The 20712-nt window shown below is 40.0% G+C and overlaps 1 protein-coding gene across 5 annotated transcripts in view; it reads right to left on the bottom strand.

Moving 5' to 3' along the window:
* Positions 1 to 18922: 18922 nt before the first annotated feature.
* The window catches only part of LOC127417329 (golgin subfamily B member 1-like), a 63499-nt gene continuing 61709 nt past the window's right edge, over positions 18923 to 20712 (bottom strand). For all 5 annotated transcript variants that reach the window (XM_051657278.1, XM_051657280.1, XM_051657279.1 and 2 more), the window contains one exon: positions 18923 to 20207. In XM_051657278.1, the coding sequence (XP_051513238.1) occupies positions 20049 to 20207 (159 nt within the window). In that variant the 3' untranslated portion in view covers positions 18923 to 20048. The remainder of the gene's footprint in view (positions 20208 to 20712) is intronic.

Genomic DNA, 20712 nt, shown 5'->3' with positions numbered 1-20712 from the left:
GGATCTCTCCTCTGGTCCGTAGCCCTCCCAGTCCACCAAATATTGCATCTGGCCCCCTCTTCTTCTTGAATCCATGATTTCCTTTATCAAGTATGCTGGGGCTCCATCAATCTCCAAGGGTGGTGGAGGTTCAGGTTCCATGGTTTCAGGGCCAGATGCAGGATGGACCGGTTTCAGCAGTGATACATGAAATGGAGAGATCCGGTAATTAGCAGGAAGCTCAAGTCTATAGGTCACAGGATTTATTTGTTGTGCCCATTGGATCTCTTCCATGATGTACCAGCGAATGGGGGCTACAACCACTGATGGGGGAAGGATGGAAACTTGGTTATTTTGAATGTATGTAGGGTCATACCTTCTAGAGAGAGCATCTGCCTTGCTGTTCTTGCTTCCAGGATGGTAGGTAATTGTGAACTGGAATCTGGTAAAAAACAGAGACCAACGGGCTTGTCGTGGATCGAGTCTCTTGGCACTCTTGATGTATTCCAAGTTCTTATGGTCGGTGATAACTTGAAATGGATGTTCTGCTCCCTCTAGCCAGTGTCTCCATTCCTCCATTGCAGCTTTCATGGAAAGTAGTTCTTTATTGCCCACATCATAGTTTCTTTCAGCAGCCGTAAGTTTTCTAGAATAGAAGGCACGTGGGTACATTCGGCCTGGTGTACCGTGTTTTGAGAGAGAACAGCCCCAATTCTGCAGTTTGAAGCATCTACTTCAATTATGAAATGTAAGTTTGGGTTAGGATGCTTAAGGATGGGTGCAGTAGTGAAGCTGGTTTTAAGGGTGTTGAAGACGGTGTTAGCAGATTTGTTCCATTGAAGTTTCTTGGGTTTGTCCTTGAGTAGTGATGTTAGTGGAGCTGCATCGATGCTGTAATTCCTGATAAATCTTTGGTAGAAGTTTGCGAAACCAAGAAATCATTGAAGTTCTTTGATGGTGGAAGGCTGTGGCCATTTGGTGACTGCATTGACTTTGGATAGGCCCATCTCCACACCTTGATGGCTGATGATGTACCCTAAGAACGTGGTACTGGTTGTATGGATTTTTCAGCTTTGATGTAGAGTTGGTTCTGATGGAGCCGGGTTAGGACTGTCTTGACATGTTGGAAGTGTTCTTGTTTTGTTTGGGAATAGATTAAGATATCATCAATGTATGCAATGATGAACTGGTTCAAGAGGTCTCTGAAGATTTCATTGATGAAAGACTGGAAGACAGAAGGAGCATTAGCAAGGCCATATGGCATGACCTCCTATTCATAATGCCCCCTAGTGGTGAGGAAGGCAGTCTTCCATTCATCCCCTTCTCTGATGTGAATGATCTAGTTTGGTGAATATTCATGCCTCACGGAGTTGTTCTAGTACTGAAGGGACGAGAGGAAGTGGTTACAATAATGTTACAATAACACAGAGCTTTTTTTACATTTGTCAAAAAAAAACAAAAAAAAAATCAGTCACAATGCTAAACACACACTCAGAAATGAAGGGGTGAGACAATAACACACTCACAATGCAGAACACACATACACAGAACCAGGGTAGGGTTGCACCAGCTGTGCGTAAGTTCTAACGTAAGTTGGGACGTAAAGTTCACACTAAGGGCTTAGTAACTGCTAGTTAGTTTGTAACTAAGTCAGTGCTTAATTTGGTTGCACCCCCTGTTCTTAAGGCAAAACTTAACTAGTAGGTCGTAAGCTCTCTGTAAAGTAATGCGTAGTCACATAATATGACATTTACTTGTATTGATCCAATAAACAGCCTTCAAATTTGCACACAGAAGTGTTAAAAAGCCGTGAATTTCAGTTTTATCTTGTTACGGTTGATGTTCAAACCTTGTTTGCTCATGTAACTGTCAGCTGTAATAAATTATATCCCCATTAAAATACGATACGTAATAAAAGTACATTTGATAAATAGTATATTTGCCCTGTGTATATAACAATATATAGGAACTGTATCTAAAATAAATAAGGGGTGATAAATAAATATTAATAAAACAGGCTGGAAAAATAGACATTTATTCATTTTAATATCCTATATATATATATATATTGAATGTGTTGAAACTTGACACCGGGCGACACATCCTGAAAACTGCACCATTAGATCGGTTTCATGCTGAATAGCTGCTTAAAAGTAAGTTTTTTTTTCTCTCTCGTGAACGAGAGAAACGAGTGTATGGCATGACCTCCTATTCATAATGCCCCCTAGTGGTGAGGAAGGCAGTCTTCCATTCATCCCCTTGTGTAAACGAGTGTAAATGTCTACATCATACTGTATGTCGAAATGATTGATGCCTGTCACGCAAAACATGAGGTCATTGATGTCATAAAATATCATTCTGTTTTATTATTCTATCCATTATTCCTGGTCGGAGGCTGCCGTAAATATTTAATTTATACGTAGAGTTATGTTCTACCTAAGTTTAATGGTGCAACGCTCAAATATTTAGTAGTGCGTAAATTGTGACTTAGAGCCCATTTACGCCACAACTAGGCTAAGTTGTAACTTACATATAGCTGGTGCAACTGGCCCCAGGGCATTAATGCATAATTTTATTGTTCTTCAGGGAAGAACATTTTTTATAATTAGTATCATCATCAAAAAAAAAAAAAAAAAAGGTTACACGTCTAACCCTGCTGGTCAAAAATAACCGTGACAACCAAAGTGAGGTGACATTTTCTAATAACATAGTAAGGTTTAAAGCTAATTTAATTCTTATGTGTTGCTGGTTGGCTTAATTATAGGAATAGTTTACCCCATAAGGAAAATTCTCTCATCAATTGCTCACCCTTATGCCATCCCAGATATGCCTGACTTTCTTTCTTCTGCAGAACACAAACAAAGATTTGTAGAAGAATATCTCAGCTCTGTAGGTCCATACAATGCAAGTGAATGGTCACCAGAACTTTGAAGCTCCAAAAGCACATAAAGGTCACACAATGGTAATCCATAAGACTCCAGTGTTTTAATGCATGTCTTCTAAAACGATCTAATCAGTTTTGGGTAAGAACAAACCAAAATATAACTCAATTTTCACTTTACATCTTGCCATTGCAGTCTCTAGGCATGATTATGATTTCAAGCTTGATTACACTTCCTAGTGCTTGACTCTTACGCAGAGCACTAGATAATACTAGGAAGTGTAATCAGTCTCCACGGAGATTGCTGATGTCAAGATTTATAGTGAAAAAATAAGTCATAATTTGGTTTGTTCTCATCAAAAATCAATTAGATATTTTTAGCATTATTTTCCAATAATTCAATGGGCCGGAGTCACTTATTCCACTTATACCATGATTACCATACCTCAAGATCTTTCCAAGTTTTTAATTTCAAGACATTCTCAGGTTTTCATCTCTAAACACTCTTGTGACTAGAACAACTTTCTTACGCCACGGATTTAGCGTCTTGCTCTGATGCAGCCCAAGCCTTCGTTGCTAGTTCAAAAGCATCACTTTAGAACTAGTAACGGAGGCTTGAGCTGCTTTTAAGCACATACTGGAGTAATACGGTAGTGAGTGTGTGTGTGTGTGTGTGTGTGTTCTAAACTCATGGCGCCGATCTCATCGGAGTTTGTCTTTGGGAGAAATGGCAACAAAACTGCATCTGGTAAGAAACTTCATTTTTATACTGAAACGTGTTTGTTTCAAAAGAATAACATCTCTAGTTTCCTCCGATGTGCTATTTTGAAAATTTAAAAATTTAATTACGAAACAGCACACTGATAAACACAATGACCCCCTGCAAGGACAATGAGCCTTACTTACCTTAGAAATCCTATAATAAATGTGCATTATCACATTGAGAATGGTTGCATCCAAAAGCTGGAAAATGGATTTTGTTGCCAAAGTAAAAAACAAAAAACACCTTAACATAAAAGTCAAATCAAGTCAAACAATTTTTATTTGTACTTTCCCCAATAATCATTGTTTCAAAGCAGCTTTACAGAAAATCAGCTGTGATGTCTGTAACGTCTCAAAAACATGAATAACCAACACTCCTGGAAACATAATAAACAATCTGATTTTAAAAAATCGGACTTTCTATAGCTTTTATTATTTAAAATTTCAAAACTTAGTCCCGCTGTTGCCATATGAGAACATAAATATTTAGGAATATTATTTGCTCTTCAATTTTGTTTTTGTTTTTTTCATGTTTCTTAGGGTCTACTAGTTTCAAATCAAAAAGGGAAATGGAAAATGCACACAGCAGTCACACTCGGGTCTCAGGAGGATACAGTACAATGGGATAAAGCTGGGCACACGTGCCTCTATTTTCTTTCACCTGCTACCTGTTCCAGGCCTTAAAAAATACATTCTTTATTTAGCAGCTCTCTGCCTGGATGGCTCTGATAGTTCTGAATCAAGTGATCTGTGCAGCCTGCTACCACATGAGCTGCAGGCAGATTTTCCATTTCCCCTCACGTTTCCAAAACTTCCTGTTCACCACACAGTTTGATCTGTGTCTAATTTAGGTTAAACTTCATGTAAAGAGGCTTAGGAAAAGTTTTAATGATGTGCAATTAGTGACTGTTGCGTGTGTTGTTGTGGTAATCTGAATTAGACTCGCTGTGTTTCTTCTGAGACTATTTTTATTCCTGTACTCACATACATTTCAGTGATGACATTTTCTGCTCACTCTTCAGATATTTTTGAGGCAACAAAGCTAAAGGTAGAGAGGGTAAATTACCTTGACCTAATAATATTGTAGTAAACAAAGAATATTGACGTTGTACGTGGTCAGAAAGAAAATGGTCTTATTTTAAGCAGAAACAGCACAGAAAGTGATCTTTCTTGCCAATTTCAACATTTATAACTTTAGACACTCTGCTGTCCTTATCTTTGCCTTGCTATGTTTGATTATATTCTTACTTTCTCCCTCCAAACCCCCTTCCTCTCTATTTCACTCTCTAGTGTCTGTCTCCAGAGGCTAAGTAATAAAACTCCTGTGCGGTGTGTGTGTGTGTGTGTGTGTGTGTGTGTGTGGTGGTCCCTCACTCAGCCTGAGAAACAGCAGCAGCATCACTGCATTATATTTCGCCATAAATAATGAATATGCTGAAGCTGTTCTGCTCTCCAAAATACAAGCAACTGAGCAAATTTATAGGATGGATGACTGGTGTACAACATTCTGAGAGAACACTGAAATAACCCTGCTGAAAAGTCCATCTAACCCAACAATTCCCATGGGGATCAAGACTGGTTTATGCTGGTTAGTACTGGTTTGATGCTGGTCTTGCTGGAGGACAAACATAGCCGTGTAGTTTCGCAATGCTGGTTAACCAAGGAATTCTTTCTGATTAAGATAGTCAAAAAGCCTTGTTGGAACACCAGAACACCACCATCCTGTTTGTGGACCAGCTTTCAAAACACAACATATGCTGGTGAAACCCGATCTCATGAGAGGAGTAATAATAATAAACACAATAATAGTAAGAGATGGCGGTTCCGCCCCCCCACAAGATGCCGCCCTGTGCAACTCCCCATGTCACCCATGCCTAAATCCGCCACTGCATCAGGGTTTTAAACAAGCGTTCTTACAAATTTAGCCCCTAACCTAAACCTAAACCTAACCACAAAGCCTATCCCTTTAAAATTATTTTAAAATTCCCTTTAATCACAATGACCTCCAGCGAGGACAATGAGCCTTACTTACCTTAGAAATACTTACGGTCAAATGTTCCGTTTCAGGCTGCAGATGATGTTTGCATCATGTATAATACATTATAACTTCTACAGATAAAATTTTTATGTTGGTCACAATTTAATGCATTATAATCTTAACTATGAATAGTTAAGTATTATAATGTATTATGCTTATGCTAACAAGTATTTATTTAAATCATATTATAAGGCGTATTAAGCCGGCGCCCAGCTAGCCGATGTTTCCAGTGAATTTTCATGTGTGAGCTTCATTTACATAATCGGCAGTCAATAGGTGAGAGTTGGAGCACGCATTAGCGTCTGCCAGTGGGAGCCACAATGGTTTTCTTTTTTTTTATTTTTCTTTTTATTTTTTTTTTTACAATGAAATGTAAACATGTGTATATATATATATATATATATATATATATATATATATATATATATATATATATATATATATATATATATATAAAATCAACATTTACAACAATCAACGCCTGGCGATCATCACACAAGTCCAGTTCTCTATATGGCCATCCCCCACATCGATGACCGCCCCATTGCCCAGAACACAAAGTCTGGGGCAAAACGAAACCTGAGTGCCCACCACATCGCACACAAAATTCTGAACCTTCGACCAGAATTTCTGGATCTCGACACACCACCAAAAAACATGGGCCATGTCTCCATCCTCCGATTGGCATCTCCAGCAGGTGGGTGTGTCTTTAAGACCAAGCCTATACAGTCTAGAGGGGGTCCAATAAAATCTATGCAAAGTTTGGATTGTATAAGACACACCTTTGCATCACTAGATGCAGACTTAATGTTTTTAAGAATCATGGCCCACACTCCTTCCTCCAATGCCAAGTTGAAATCGTTCTCCCATACTCTCTTGAGAGAAGTTAAGGCTCCGTACCCCATACTCTGAATTAACAGGGAGTAGTACACTGATGCCTCATGACCTTTTCCAAAAGCCGCAATCACCTCTCCCAAAGCATCTGCCTCCTTAGGAGGATGTGTGCTACTCCCAAAAATAGTGCAAAGCAGGTGGCACAGTTGTAAATACCTATAAAACTGAGGGCTGGGGATCCCAAAATGTTGGACCAAGTTTTCAAACGATCTCAACACTCCACTTTCATATAGGTCACCAAGTGTAGCAACCCCCCTCACAATCCATTCCGGCCAACAGAAAGGAGACTTTCCAATACACAGTCTTGGGTTCTGCCATATGCTTGAGGCAGCATTTAAATAAGTGTCCAATTTAAACAATCTGGACACTTTAGTCCATACCGAGTGTAAATGCGAAATAACGGGGTGTAACTTAACTTTTCCGATTAGTTTGATAGAGATACTTTGTAATGGCGAAATAGGGGCAAGAACTGCCTGTTCAATAACAAACCAGGGAGGGGCTCTCTCAGGTGGAAGTGACCAATGAGCTAAATGTCTGAGACTGAACGCATTGTAATAAAACAAAATCTTGGGAAGGCCTAGCCCTCCTTTGTCTATCAGCCTATGTAACTTATTAAAATGCAATGTGGGACGTTTACCATTCCAAATGAGGACTTCGCTATGCTATCAAATTCCTTGAAATAAGAGATGGGGACATCTACAGGGAGAGATTGTAGCAGGTAGTTACATTTTGGAATGCAGTTCATTTTAATAACATTAACCTTCCCAATCTTCGATAAATGTAATGAAGCCCACCTGCTGACATCGCTCGAAAAACTTTTTATTAAAGGGTCAAAATTGACTAACTAAATCAGCCAAATTTGCTGGGAATAAAATCCCCAAATACTTAATGCCCTGTTTGGGCCACTGGAAGGCGCCCGGCTGGAAAGCAGTTACTGGACAGTACGCTGTCAGAGTCAAAGCTTTGGATTTAGCCCAGATGACTTTGTATCCTGAGAACTTGGAAAAGGAATTAATAGTTCTGTGGAGGCAAGGCATAGTTTTCCTGCTTTGTCCCCTGACTCAAAGTCTTACCCTGAATAACCGTCAGAGATGAATAATAAAATATCATCTGCGTAAAGCAGAAGCTTATGCTGCACACCTCCTGCCACCACCCCTGGAAAATCATCCTCCTTTCTTATCGTGGCTGCTAATGGTTCCAGGTCAAGACAGAACAATAATGGGGAAAGAGGGCAACCCTGCCGAGTGCCCCTATTCAGAGTAAAATAATCGGAAATGAATCCATTTGTTTGTACCGCTGCTACAGGGTGTCTATAAAGTAACTTAATCCAACCAATAAATGTACTCCTGAACCCGTATATTTTCAAAATCTTAAAAAGATAATCCCATTCTACCATATCAAATGCCTTTTCGGCATCAAGTGAGATGGCAGCGATTGGAGATTGATCATTCGCTACTGACCACATGATATTGATGAGACACCTGATGTTATCAGAAGAGCTGCGACCCCGAATAAACCTCACCTGATCTATATATATAAGTGATGTCATAACTTTACTTAATTGATTAGCCAAAATTTTTGATAATATTTTTACATCTAGTTGGATCAGGGAAATTGGACGGTAACTTTTACACTTGTTTGGATCTTTGTCTTTTTTAAGAATCAGACCGATCCGGGCTTGTGTCATGGTTGGAGGAAGTTTTCCGTTCTTTAATGAATCAGTATAAACTTCTAACAAAAGTGGAGCCAGTTCTGTAGCATAGGATCTAAAAACTTCTGCGGCAAAACCATCTGGCCCCGGAGCCTTGCTAGTAGGTAGGGACTTAATTACCTCGTCAAGCTCTTCCAAGGTTATCTCAGAATCAAGAGAGTTTTTTTGCTTAATCGTCAGTTTAGGAAGATCTAATGGTTCCACAAAGTTTCTAATATCTTCATCAGTAGACGAAGATGTGGAACTATAAAGATCAATATAGAACTCTTTAAAGGCATTATTAATATCAATGGCCGAGGTAAATATTTCACCACCAGCAGATTTCACTGATGGAATGGTAGAAAAAGACTCTCTCTGCTTTATATATCTAGCCAAAAGCTTCCCTGCTTTGTCCCCCGACTCAAAGTATGACGGTCTTGCCCTGAATAATCAAAACTCCACTTTCCGCGACAAAATAGTATTATATCTATATTTCAATTGGGTCAATTCTCTGAGGCCATCAGATGACATACGGAGCTTCAGCTCTGCCTCGGCACTTTTAATATTTCCTTCCAACTCCACAAGTTCTCGTGCTTTGGATTTTTTGATGAATGAGGCATACTGTATGATCCGGCCCCTAAGAACCGCTTTAAGTGCCTCCCAAGCCACGCCCACAGAGGATACTGAGGACCAGTTGGTCTCCATATAAACATTGATTTCAGTCTTTAACATTTCTTGGAAATCAGGATTTTTCAGAAGGGATACATTAAGGCGCCAACTATATGATTTTTTTTTCTCGATATGTGGCATCACCTCTAAACTCACCAGGGCGTGATCTGAGACTAAAATGTTTCCAATTGAGCAATCCACAACAGATGAAATGAGGGATTTGGATATATAAAAAAAAAAATCTATTCTAGAATAAATCTTATGGACTGATGAAAAAAATGTATAGTCCCTACCTGATGGGTTCAAAAGTCTCCAAATATCCGAAAGACCAAGATTTTTACACATCCTGTGAAGCGTCAGTGTTGCTCTAGGGGGCTTACACACTTTTGCTTCACTATGATCAAGGATTGAGTCCATCAAAAGATTAAAGTCTCATCCCAATATTATATCATGAGGGGTGCCAGCAGTTTGCAACATCCCTTCAAGATCTATAAAAAAGCCCTGATCATCAGCGTTAGGTGCGTAAATATTAGCCAATATCAACCTTTGCCCCTGAATTTCAGCTAAAACAATAATCACTCTTCCTAATTTATCTTTAATCTGCTTGAGACATTTGAATTGTAGATGTTTTTTAACCAATATAATGACTCCCCTGCTCTTACTTGTGCCAGTACTAAAGAAAACATGTCCACCCCATATCTTCCCAAATTTTCAGCTTCCTGTGGGGAGAGATGTGTTTCTTGAAGAAACACTATATCATATTTCTTACATTTAAGAAAAGAAATAACCTTCCTTCTTTTTATGGGGTGCCCCAACCCCTTCACATTCCATGTGGAGAGAGATAGTACACTTATATTAACAACTGACATACTGATATAATAGAAAAAATAAATTGTGTTTCAAAAACAAAATTATGAAGACCGCATTCCCCATTAGTGAAACAATCAAACCCCGAACATCCCCCCGAACAAAACAAACAGAAAAAAGAAAAACGTGCACATTAACCCCGCGCACGACAGCGCCAACCGGCGACAATCCCTCTAAACTCAAAAGGTCCACGAACGCCCACGAGTCCTCACGACATCTTTGCCATCGGATTGCTCAATTACATAGCAGAAAATACTTTGTGAAATAAACACAGTCGATAGGAAGAATGAACACAAAGAATGTGTATATTCATTCACAGAACTGTCTCAAAGGTGTGATCTTCCACAAAACAAATTCCAGCTGATATAAAACCATTCAGATTCCTCGGACAGACAAACAAATGTTCAGTGAGCCAGCTGTTATGAGTTCAACAGATGATGTAATCATTCCAATGTCTCATTAAAAAAAAAAAAAAAAAAAAAAAAAAAACCTCAACAAAACAAATCACAGCCAGCAGGAGGAGTAAGCACGAAGAACGAACAGATGAATCAGCAGCTGTCCCAAAGAAATATTATTCAACAGAACAAGCTCCAGCCGCTAGGCGGAACCAATACAAAAAGAAACAAAACCGGCATCCCGGTTCCCCGGATGATCGAGTCAATTCACTCAGAGGCTGCATAAAAGTATATACCATGACTTACACAATCCGTCAGCTTTATAAAAGACATCCATGTAGATATTTTGCGGTCATCCATAGTGTCCACTATCAATCTTTATATAATTATTAAAATAAAAATAAATAAATAAATAAAAAAATAAATAAAAAAGAAAAAGAAAAGGTGGGGGGCAGTGGTGGCTCAGCAGTTAAGGCTCTGGGTTACTGATCAGAAGGTCAGGGGTTCAAGCCCCAGCACTGCCAAGATGCCACTGTTGGGCCCTTGAGCAAGGCCCTTGACCCTATCTGCTCCAGGGGCACTGTATCATGGCTGACCCTGCACTCTGACCCCAGCTTAGCTGGGATATGTGAAAAAAAGAATTTCACTCTATATGTGCAAATGTATAATGTGTGAGAAATAAATATAATTATTATTATTATTATCTGTCCAGGAACTTGAATGCAAAAGTTTCTTTAAGGTAAGTGTTATTCACAAAACAAGCTCCAGCCACACGGTGGAGCCAACGCAAAAAACCTAAAATGTCGCCCAGCTTCCTCAAGAGTTAGTACAGTGAGTCAGGCCCACTCTCATGAGAAACATCCAATGGTTTACTCAGTCATTGATTCTATAAAAGATATTGCCTGGTTTGGGCATGTGAATACTTTGCGACCGACCTTCGTTTCTATTCTCAGTTTGGCAGGAAACATCAAAGCGAACGAGATCTTTTTCTGATGTAAGAGTTTCTTACATTCCTTGAACCGATCACGTTTCTCTCTTGTCGAACTCGCAAAGTCCGGGAACAAGAAAATATTATGGCTCTTCCAAGAAAGCTTCCCTTTGCTCCGCGCCTGGCGCAACACAAGATCTTTATCGGATGATCTCAGAAATCTGGCCAGAATCGATCTGGGCCTGTCTCCCTCAGCAGATCTCCGAGCCGGCACTCTGTGAACTCGCTCGATTTCCAGCTTGTGGCCTGTTATGTTGAGCAGACTCGGGAAAAACTCGTCTAGGAATTTCACCATATCTCTGCCCTACTCATGCTCAGGAATTCCAACAATTCGAACGTTATTCCTGCGGTTTCTATTCTCAAGATCTTCGAGCTTTTCAAGGAGATGTTCCAGATCAACTTTGGTCGCGGGCAGATTAGCGGTTAATTCCCTCTCTGAAGATTCCAGAAAATCGATTCGTTTTTCAACATCAGTCACTCTTGTTTCCATCGCCGTAATCGATCGACGTATTACAGCGAGATCCTCCAAGTCAGCAAGAATCTTCGTCAACATCACCGACATGTTGGACAACTGACGCTGGATCACCTCTCCCGCCGCGCCATCCAAATCGAGTCCCCGGTCTGTAGGCCTGTTGGGGCTTTCATCCTGAACACGTAAGTGTCTTTTAATGTCTCCAGAGCCCGAGGATTTTGACTTCTTTGCCATGTTTTGGAACAAAGGGCAAATGTGCAACTGGGTGTATCAAATTTTACCAGATTATAACATGAGAATAAACAAAAATTCAGCAAAGTGCGCAGAGCTAGTCGCTCACACGTCCGCTCCTTGCATGGCGTCATGTGACCCCCCACAACAGTTTTCTTTACTGAAAGGTGCATATGGACATATGCCTCGAGAAGGGGATAAATACACAATCACACACTTCCACGAGATAAAGTTAATCCATGAATCACACACCTGGCTTGTTTGGAGCACACAATCGCTTCTCTCTTTTGGATAGTGGCAGAACAGTCACAGGTAGCATGGCGTCACTTTTTTGACAGAAATCAAGGTTGCTTCACTCTTTATGTGTGTATTTGTGTGCGTGCATGTGTGTGGGCGTGGGAGGGAGAGAGAGCTCTGTGACCATGAGAACAGGCACTTTTCAATGCAGAAATAATGCAAAAGCAACGTATGAGGGCTAAAAATAACCACAACGAAAATTTTACAACTCATACCCATCCTTGTATTGGATGCATATTTGCATTGCAACCTCTGACTGGAACACGCATTCTGTACCATGTGGCGACGTTTTGCATGACTGTGACAAGTGATACTCAAATATTTGTTCCCGCTGACACGTTTTTACCATCATTTTTACAGGTATATCGATGTATGAGCTATATCTTGTTATTTCGGTAATCTCCACGTGACAGGGATTAATAGAGAGAGTGTTGCAGTGAGTCGGTATGTTTGTCACCACTCTACCATTCTTAATCGGCAAGTGTGTCATACCTCCAACTGAAGAGAGCGAGATCAGTCTGCATGTATGACACCCTCAGCCAAAATCTAGTTGTTTGGAGTCTGCTAGTGTGGCACTGGCTTTGAGACATTACGAATGCATTATAATACTTTTACAATGCATTGTAAACATGGGCTTCATAGACAATGCACCATAAAGAGCCATTCCCACAGGTTTTAAAAATCACAAATGAAATCATGTTATATTTTCATTTCTCAATTAATTCTCCTATACAGCTATGAGGTTAAATGGAGATCAGTTGGAGAGTTTGTTTAAGTCTCCTGCCTCTCAGGTGGTTCTCTTAAGAAAAAGACCCCAACCCCAAGTAATCTGTGAAAGTCACCTCTGTGCCATCTCTGCAGTTTCAGAAGAGATCTCAGTGTCTCAAACTGTGCTCAGATTTGACAAGACACCAAAGTCTGCAATAAAAGATTTCAATATTACAGTAAATCAAATTCTTCCAAAAGCACATTTTCTGAGCTATGCTATTCACGTTGACATTATGTCAACACTTGACTCATTGGTGTATATCTTTATTTCTCAGAGGGAATTTTTGAATAAACATCTGAGAAAAAATTACTGAGAACTCCATTTAGTCTCCTGAGCTTTAAAAGAATAATCTCTGAGCGATGAACCCCTTTGGGGTTGGAAGACACTCAAAGTATGATGCTGAGTTGTAAAGTTTTCTTAAGAGTATTATCAGAACCTAACTGAGATAATTTTGTGGACTATTCGGTGAGTAAATGGATTCCTGTTTGAGCTCAGAGTATCTGTCGTGATTTTTCTCTCATAGCTGTGACTGTAATGTCACATTTATAAAAGCCTCCTCCAGAGAGGTCACGTGACGCCATGCAAGAAGCAGATGTGGGAGCGACGAGCTCTGCGCACTTTGCTAAATTTTTTATTATTTTCATGTTATAATCTGGTGAAATTTGATACTCCCAGTTACACATTTGCTCTTTGAAGCAAAACATGGCAAAGAAGTCAAAATCCTCGGGCTCTGAGACATTAAAAGACACTTACGTGTTCAGGATGAAAGCCCCGACAGGCCTACAGACCGGGGACTCGATTTGGATGGTGCGGCGGGAGAGGAGATCCAGCATCAGTTGTCCAGCATGTTGGTGATGTTGACGAAGAATCTTGCTGACTTGGAGGATCTCGCTGTAATACGTCGATCGATTACGGTGATGGAAATAAAATTCTCTGAGATAGTTACAAGAGAGACTGATGTTGAGAGACGAATCGATTTTATGGAATCTTCGGAGAGGGAATTAACCGCTAATCTGCCCGCGACCAAAGTTGATCTGGAATGTATTCTTGAAAAGCCTGAAGATCTTGAGAATAGAAGCTGCAGGAATAATGTTCGAATTGTTGGAATTCCTGAGCATGAGGAGGGCAGAGATATGGTGAAATTCCTAGAGGAGCTTTTCCCGAGTCTGCTCGACATAACAGGCCACAAGCTGGAAATCGAGCGAGCTCACAGAGTCCCGGCTCACAGATTTGCTGAGGGAGATCGAATCTGGCCAGATTTCTGAGATCATCCGATAAAGATCTTGTGTTGCGCCAGGCGAGGAACAAAGAGAAGCTTTCTTGGAAGAACCATAATACAGTATTTTCTTGTTCCCGGACTTTGCGAGTTCGACAAGAGAGAAACGCGATCGGTTCAAGGAACGTAAGAAACGCTTACATCAGAAAAAGATCACTTTTGCTCTGATGTTTCCGGCCAAACTGAGAATAGAAATGAAGGTCGGTCGCAAAGTATTTATATGTCCCAATCAGGCAATGTCTTTTATTGAATCAATGGGTGAGTAAACTGCGTTGGCTCCGCCGAGCGGCTGGAGCCTGTTTTGTGAATAACACTTTGCCTTAAAGAAACTTTTGCATTGATGAAAGATTACTTTTGCATTGAAGTTCCCGGCCAGTTTGAGAGTGGACACTACGGATGACCGCAAAATATCTACATGCTCACACAAAGGATGTCTTTTATAAAGTTGACGGATTGTGTAAGTCATGGTATAAACGTTTATGCGGCTTCCGAGTGAACTGAGTCGACCATCCGGGGAACCGGGATGCCGGTTTTGTTTCTTTTTGTATTGGTTCCACCTAGCAGCTGGAGCTTGCTTTATTTAATAACACTCCTTTCGAACAGCTGTGGATTAATCTGTTCATTCTTCGTGCTTATTCCTCCTGCTGGCTGTAGTTTGTTTTGTTGAGTATTTTTACGGGACATTGGAATGATTACGTCATCCGCTGAACTCATAACAGCCGGCTCACTGAACATATCTGAACGTTTTATATCAGCTGGAATTTGTTTTGTGGAAGTTCACACCTTTGAGACAGTTATGTGAATGAATCTATACGTCCTTTGTGTTCATTCTTCCTATTTGCTGGGGTTTATTTTACAAAGTATTTTCTGTTATGTAATTTTGCCTCACAAATTTGTGAGGCAAAATTGAGCAATCCGATGGCAAAGTTGTCGTGGGTGCTCGTAGACATTAATGGATCTTTTGAGTTTAGAGGGATTGTCGCCGGTTGGCACTTTCGTGAGCGGGGTTAATGCGCACGTTTTTCTTTTTTCTGTTTGTTTTGCTCGGGGGGAAGTTCGGGGTTTGATTGTTTCACTAATGGGGAATGTGGTCTGTATAATTTTGTTTTTGACACACAATTAATTTTTTTTACTATATCAAAATGTCAAATGTTAATATAAGTGTACTATCTCTCTCCACATGGAATGTAAATGGGTTGGGGCACCCCATAAAAAGAAGAAAGGTTATTACTTTTCTTAAACGTAAGAAATATGATATAGTGTTTCTTCAAGAAACACATCTCTCCCCGCAGGAAGCTGAAAAAAATTGGGAAGATATGGGGTGGACATGTTTTTTTTGTGCTGGCTCAAGTAAGAGCAGGGGAGTCATTATATTGATTAATAAACATCTACAATTCAAATGTCTCAAACAGACTAAAGATAAATTAGGGAGAGTCATTATTGTTTTAGCTGAAATTCAAGGGCAAAGGTTGATTTTGGCTAATATTTACGCACCTAACGCTGATGATCAGGGCTTTTTTATAGATCTTGAAGGGATGCTGCAAGCCGCTGGCACCCCTCATGATATAATATTGGGATGAGACTTTAATCTTTTGATGGACTCAATCCTTGATCATAGTGAAGCAAAAGTGTGTAAACCCCCTAGAGCAACATCGACGCTTCACAGGATGTGTAAAAATCTTGGTCTTACGGATATTTGGAGACTTTTGAACCCATCCGGTAGGGACTATACATTTTTTTCCATCAGTCCATAAGATTTATTCTAGAATAGTTTTTTTTTAAATATTCAAATCCCTCATTTCATCTGTTGTTGATTGCTCAATTGGAAATATCTTAGTCTCAGATCACGTCCTGGTGAGTTTAGAGGTGTTGCCATATACAGAGAAAAAGAAATCATATAGTTGCCGCCTTAATGTGTCCCTTTTGCAAAATCCTGATTTGCAACAAATGTTAAAGACTGAAATCAATGTTTATATGGAGACCAACTGGTCCTCAGTATCCTCTGTGGGCGTGGCTTGGGAGGCACTTAAGGCGGTTTTTAGGGGTTGGATCATACAATATGCCTCATTCACCAAAAAATCCAAAGCACAAGAACTTGTGGAGTTGGAAGGAAATGTTAAAAGTGCCGAGGCAGAGCTGAAGCGCCATATGTCATCTGATGGCCTCAGAGAATTGACCCGATTGAAATATAGATATAATACTATTTTGTCACGGAAAATGGAGTTTTGGTTATTCAGGGCAAGACAGTCATACTTTGAGTCGGGGGACAAAGCAGGAAAACTATGCCTTGCCTCCACAGAATTATTAACTCCTTTTCCAAATTCTCAGGATACAAAGTCAATTGGTCTAAATCCGAAGCTTTGGCTTTGACAGCGTACTGTCCAGTAACGGCCTTCCAGCCGGGTGCCTTCCAGTGGCCCAAACAGGGAATTAAGTATTTGGGAATTTTATTCCCAGCAAATTTGTCTGATTTAGTCAGAGATAATTTTGATCCCTTAATAAAAAGGTTTTCGAATGATGTGGACAGGTGGGCTTCATTACACTAATCGATGATTGGGAAGGTTAATGTTATTAAAATGAATTGTACCTGCTACAGTCTCTCCCTGTAGATGTCCCCCGCTCTTATTTCAAACAATTTGCTCGCATAGCGAAGTCCTTCATTTGGAATGGTAAGCGTGCCAGGTTAAATTTCAGTAAGTTACATAGGCCGATTGACAAAGGTGGGTTTGGCCTACCCAAGATTTTGTTTTATTATTATGCATTCGGTCTTAGACATTTGGCTCATTGGACGCTTCCACCTGAGAGAGCTCCTCCCTGGTTTTGTATTGAAAAGGAAGTTCTTGCCCCTATCTTGCCACTGCAAAGCCTTTCGATTAAACTAGCTGGAGAGGTTAAGTCACACCCCGTTATTTTGCATTTGCACTCGATATGGACAAAAGTGTCCAGAGTGTTTAATTCTGATATTTATTTAAATGTAGCCTCGAGCATATGGCTGAACCCTAAACTATGTATTAATAAGTCCCCTTTCTGTTGGTCAGATTGGATTGTGAGGGGGGTTAATACACTTGGTGACCTGTATGAGGGTGGAGTATTGAGATCTTTTGAAAATTTGATCCAACATTTTGGGATTCCCAGATCTCAATTTTAAAAGTATTTACAGCTGCGCCACCTGCTCTGCTCTGTTTTTGGGAGTAGCATAAACCCCCCTAGAGCGGCAGATACTCTGGAAGTGGTGATTGCTGCTTTTGGGAAGGGTCATGAGGCATCAGTGTATTACTCCCTGTTAATTCAGAGTCTGGGGGATGGAGCTTTAAACTCTCTCAAAAGATTATGGGAGGAAGATTTAAATCTGTTATTGGAGGAGGGAGTGTGGGCTAGGATTCTAAAAAACATAAAGTCTGCATCTAGAGATGCAAGGGTTCGCCTTATGCAATTTAAGATTTTACATAGATTTTTTTGGACCCCCTTTAGATTGTATAGGCTTGGTCTTAAGGACACATCCATCTGCTGGCGATGCCATTCTGAAGATGGAGACACCATCCATGTTTTTTGAGGGTGCCGTAAGATCCAAGAATTTTGGCTGAAGGTGCAAAGTTTTGTGTGTGATGTGTTTGGAACTCGGGTCTCATTCTGCCCCCGACTCTGTATTTTGGGAGATAGGGAGGTCATGGATTTGAAGGATAAGTACATGAAGGACTGGGTTTTGACCAGTATGATGATTGGTAGGTAGGTTATTTTGAGGAGTTGGAAGTCGGATGGAGCACCCTCGTTCCTGGAGTGGTGCGCGGAGATGGGGAGGGTGGCTGCCTTCGAGGGGGGGGTCGAGCATAAGGATGGGGGTTAGGGATTCTTACAATAAGAAATGGGGCAATTACTTAGCATTTTTGGGGGACTCTCGAGGAGAGGCGGTGGAGGGAGTAATTTAGAGTTTTTTATTTTTATTTTTTTTTATTATACTTGATTATTGTATTTTATGTTGTTGTTTTAGTTTTGTTTTATTTTTTTCCTGTGTGTGTCTATATTCTATTGCCCTAGCAATGTGGCTGTGAATTTGGCTCATTCCAGAACCACTCACATTTGCTTTAGAAAATGTAAAAATCAACTCACATAATACAAATACCTGTACATATTCTTGCTTCTCTTCTGTTGCTGCACTGGCTCAGATTTTGTGTAAATCTGAGTAAAATGTCAAATGCATAGCAGATTCTAACATTTTCATATTTCTAAAGGAATGGTTCACCCAAAAATAAAAATCTCTCATAAATCACTTACCCTGATGCCATCCCAGATGTGTATGACTGTCTTTCTTCAGCAGAACACAAATAAATATTTTTAGAAGAAGAAAGGTCTCAGTCAAGTCCTTATAACTACGCCCCTGGTTGACACATTCCTCCCATAACCATCATTACAATTTTCTGTGACTTGTGCCACAGTAGACCTCCTGTCGGTCCGGACCAGACGGAATAGCCTGCGTTGCCCTTACGCATCGATGAGCCTTGGCCGCCCAAGCAACATCCCGTCACCGGTTTGTGGTTTGTCCCTACTCGGGCCACTGTCGGTAGTTAATCATCACTGCTGGCCAGGAACACCCCACAAACCTAGCCGTTTCTGAGATGCTCTGACCCAGACATCTGGCCTTAACAATTTGGCCCTTGTCAAAGTGCATGTTCATGTGTAATTCATGTGCATGTGTAAGAGAAAACCAGACAACATGGAAGGTCTCAGTAGTTTAATTTAAAAAGATTCACTCTTTTCCTTGTGAATAATACTCCATTTATAGATATTTATGCACAACAAGGTATTGTGACTGCTGTACACAGTTTACATTGTGGCTCAGCATGTAAATAAATCAGAGTATTTGCTATTAAGTATATGCAACAGAAACATGCAAAACTCAGTCCACAACTAAATGTAGTGTCAAAAGAATAATTTACCCCAAATAAGTTACCCACCCCCATGTTGTTCCAAACCTGTATGACTTTCTTTCGACTGTGGAACAAAAAAGGAGATGTTAAGCAGAATGTTAGGGACTGATAGCCTCATTCACTATTCATAAATGACTAAGGCTTTCTCAGTCCCTAACATCTCTTTTTTTTTTTCTCCACTTAAGTAAGAAAGTAAAGAGTTTGGAACAACACGGTTGTGCGCAAATGATTACAGAGTTTTTATTTTTGTGTGATCGAACCCTTTAATGCCAGTGTTTTTGCACAGCAATACGCAAGTAAAACACATAAGGCTTATCAAAAGTTAGAACCGATTTGTACTTTGAACTGGTATGAAAAGTTCTGCGCATTTAGTGTACCAACAAAACAATTACTCTTAAGTATTCTCTCTGTATATATAGAACTTTAAATACATTATACTTTTGATCTCACATATTTATTTCCAGTGCAGCCAATCAAGACTGACAAACTCAAATGTATCTTCAGCTTATTTGAGTGTAGAATGTGCAAAACATCATTGCTTGAGAAACTAAATCATTAAAGATTTCAGTGCATAGCCATTTCAGCAGGTAGAAATCAATGTCTAATGACAGTTTGTATGTATGTGAATATACACAAGGTCTCTGGCATTCTAAAAGCTGATGTTGAAGCCTACATGGAATTTATTTGCTTGAAATATGACAATGTGATCTGGGGTATGTTTCAGCTGAATGTTGTAGTGTGTTTCAGAAAACTACAGTAAATCGTTCTGCTTTACACCATTTCAGTGTGCAACCGATGAGATGTTCCTGTACCGTCATTATGATGCAGTGTAGATTGAGGGCCTTCTCATTATACTGCTCAGACTAAAGTTTATGGTGAATGCTTCATTTGTGTAATTTTGATGGTGGTTGTCCTCTAGAGGGCACCACTGAGGCACATGAAAACCAGCACATGAAGTGTAAGAAGGTATGCCATGAATATGTAGCGTGACTTCGCCCTGGATGTCAGCAGTTTGGAACAGTATGTGCTCCTTCCTTTGAGCCAACGGCGGCATAAGTGCACCCCACTCTTCATCTAAAAAACACAACACAACATTTAGGCACACTCAAAACTGAAATTGAGCATTACATAAAAAATTGGAGATTACTTGAAAGTTTGGCTTGGAATCAGTAGGTAGTTCTTTCTACACATAGGTAGCTGGACCGTGCACAACAGAACACATGGATCTCAAGATCCTTTTTTTAAAGAACTAAACTGTGTTTAACTTACCACAGAGTCCTAAAAACACAATGTTTATTACTAGAGGCACTGAAAACTAGTGTGACGTAGCCAAAGTGAGACAGTCCAAAAGTGTCTGTCTGACGTACATCAACCAACAATTACAAATAGCACAGACGGAATTTGGCCAATAAATAGGGTTTTGCTCAATTTGGAAATAAAAAACAAAATGTTGACTTTTAAAGCTACTTTTCATATTATCTAAATGCTTTACTGCCACTATATACATAGATGTATTTCAATAATCTGAATTATAAAACGTATTATATACAGCTCTGGAAAAAATTAAGAGACCACTGCA

The sequence above is a fragment of the Myxocyprinus asiaticus genome, chromosome 26 (genome assembly GCF_019703515.2).
Source record: "Myxocyprinus asiaticus isolate MX2 ecotype Aquarium Trade chromosome 26, UBuf_Myxa_2, whole genome shotgun sequence".
NCBI lineage: Eukaryota > Metazoa > Chordata > Actinopteri > Cypriniformes > Catostomidae > Myxocyprinus > Myxocyprinus asiaticus.
Note: the sequence above shows the minus strand (reverse complement) of the source record. Positions and strands in the feature narration are given on the sequence as shown.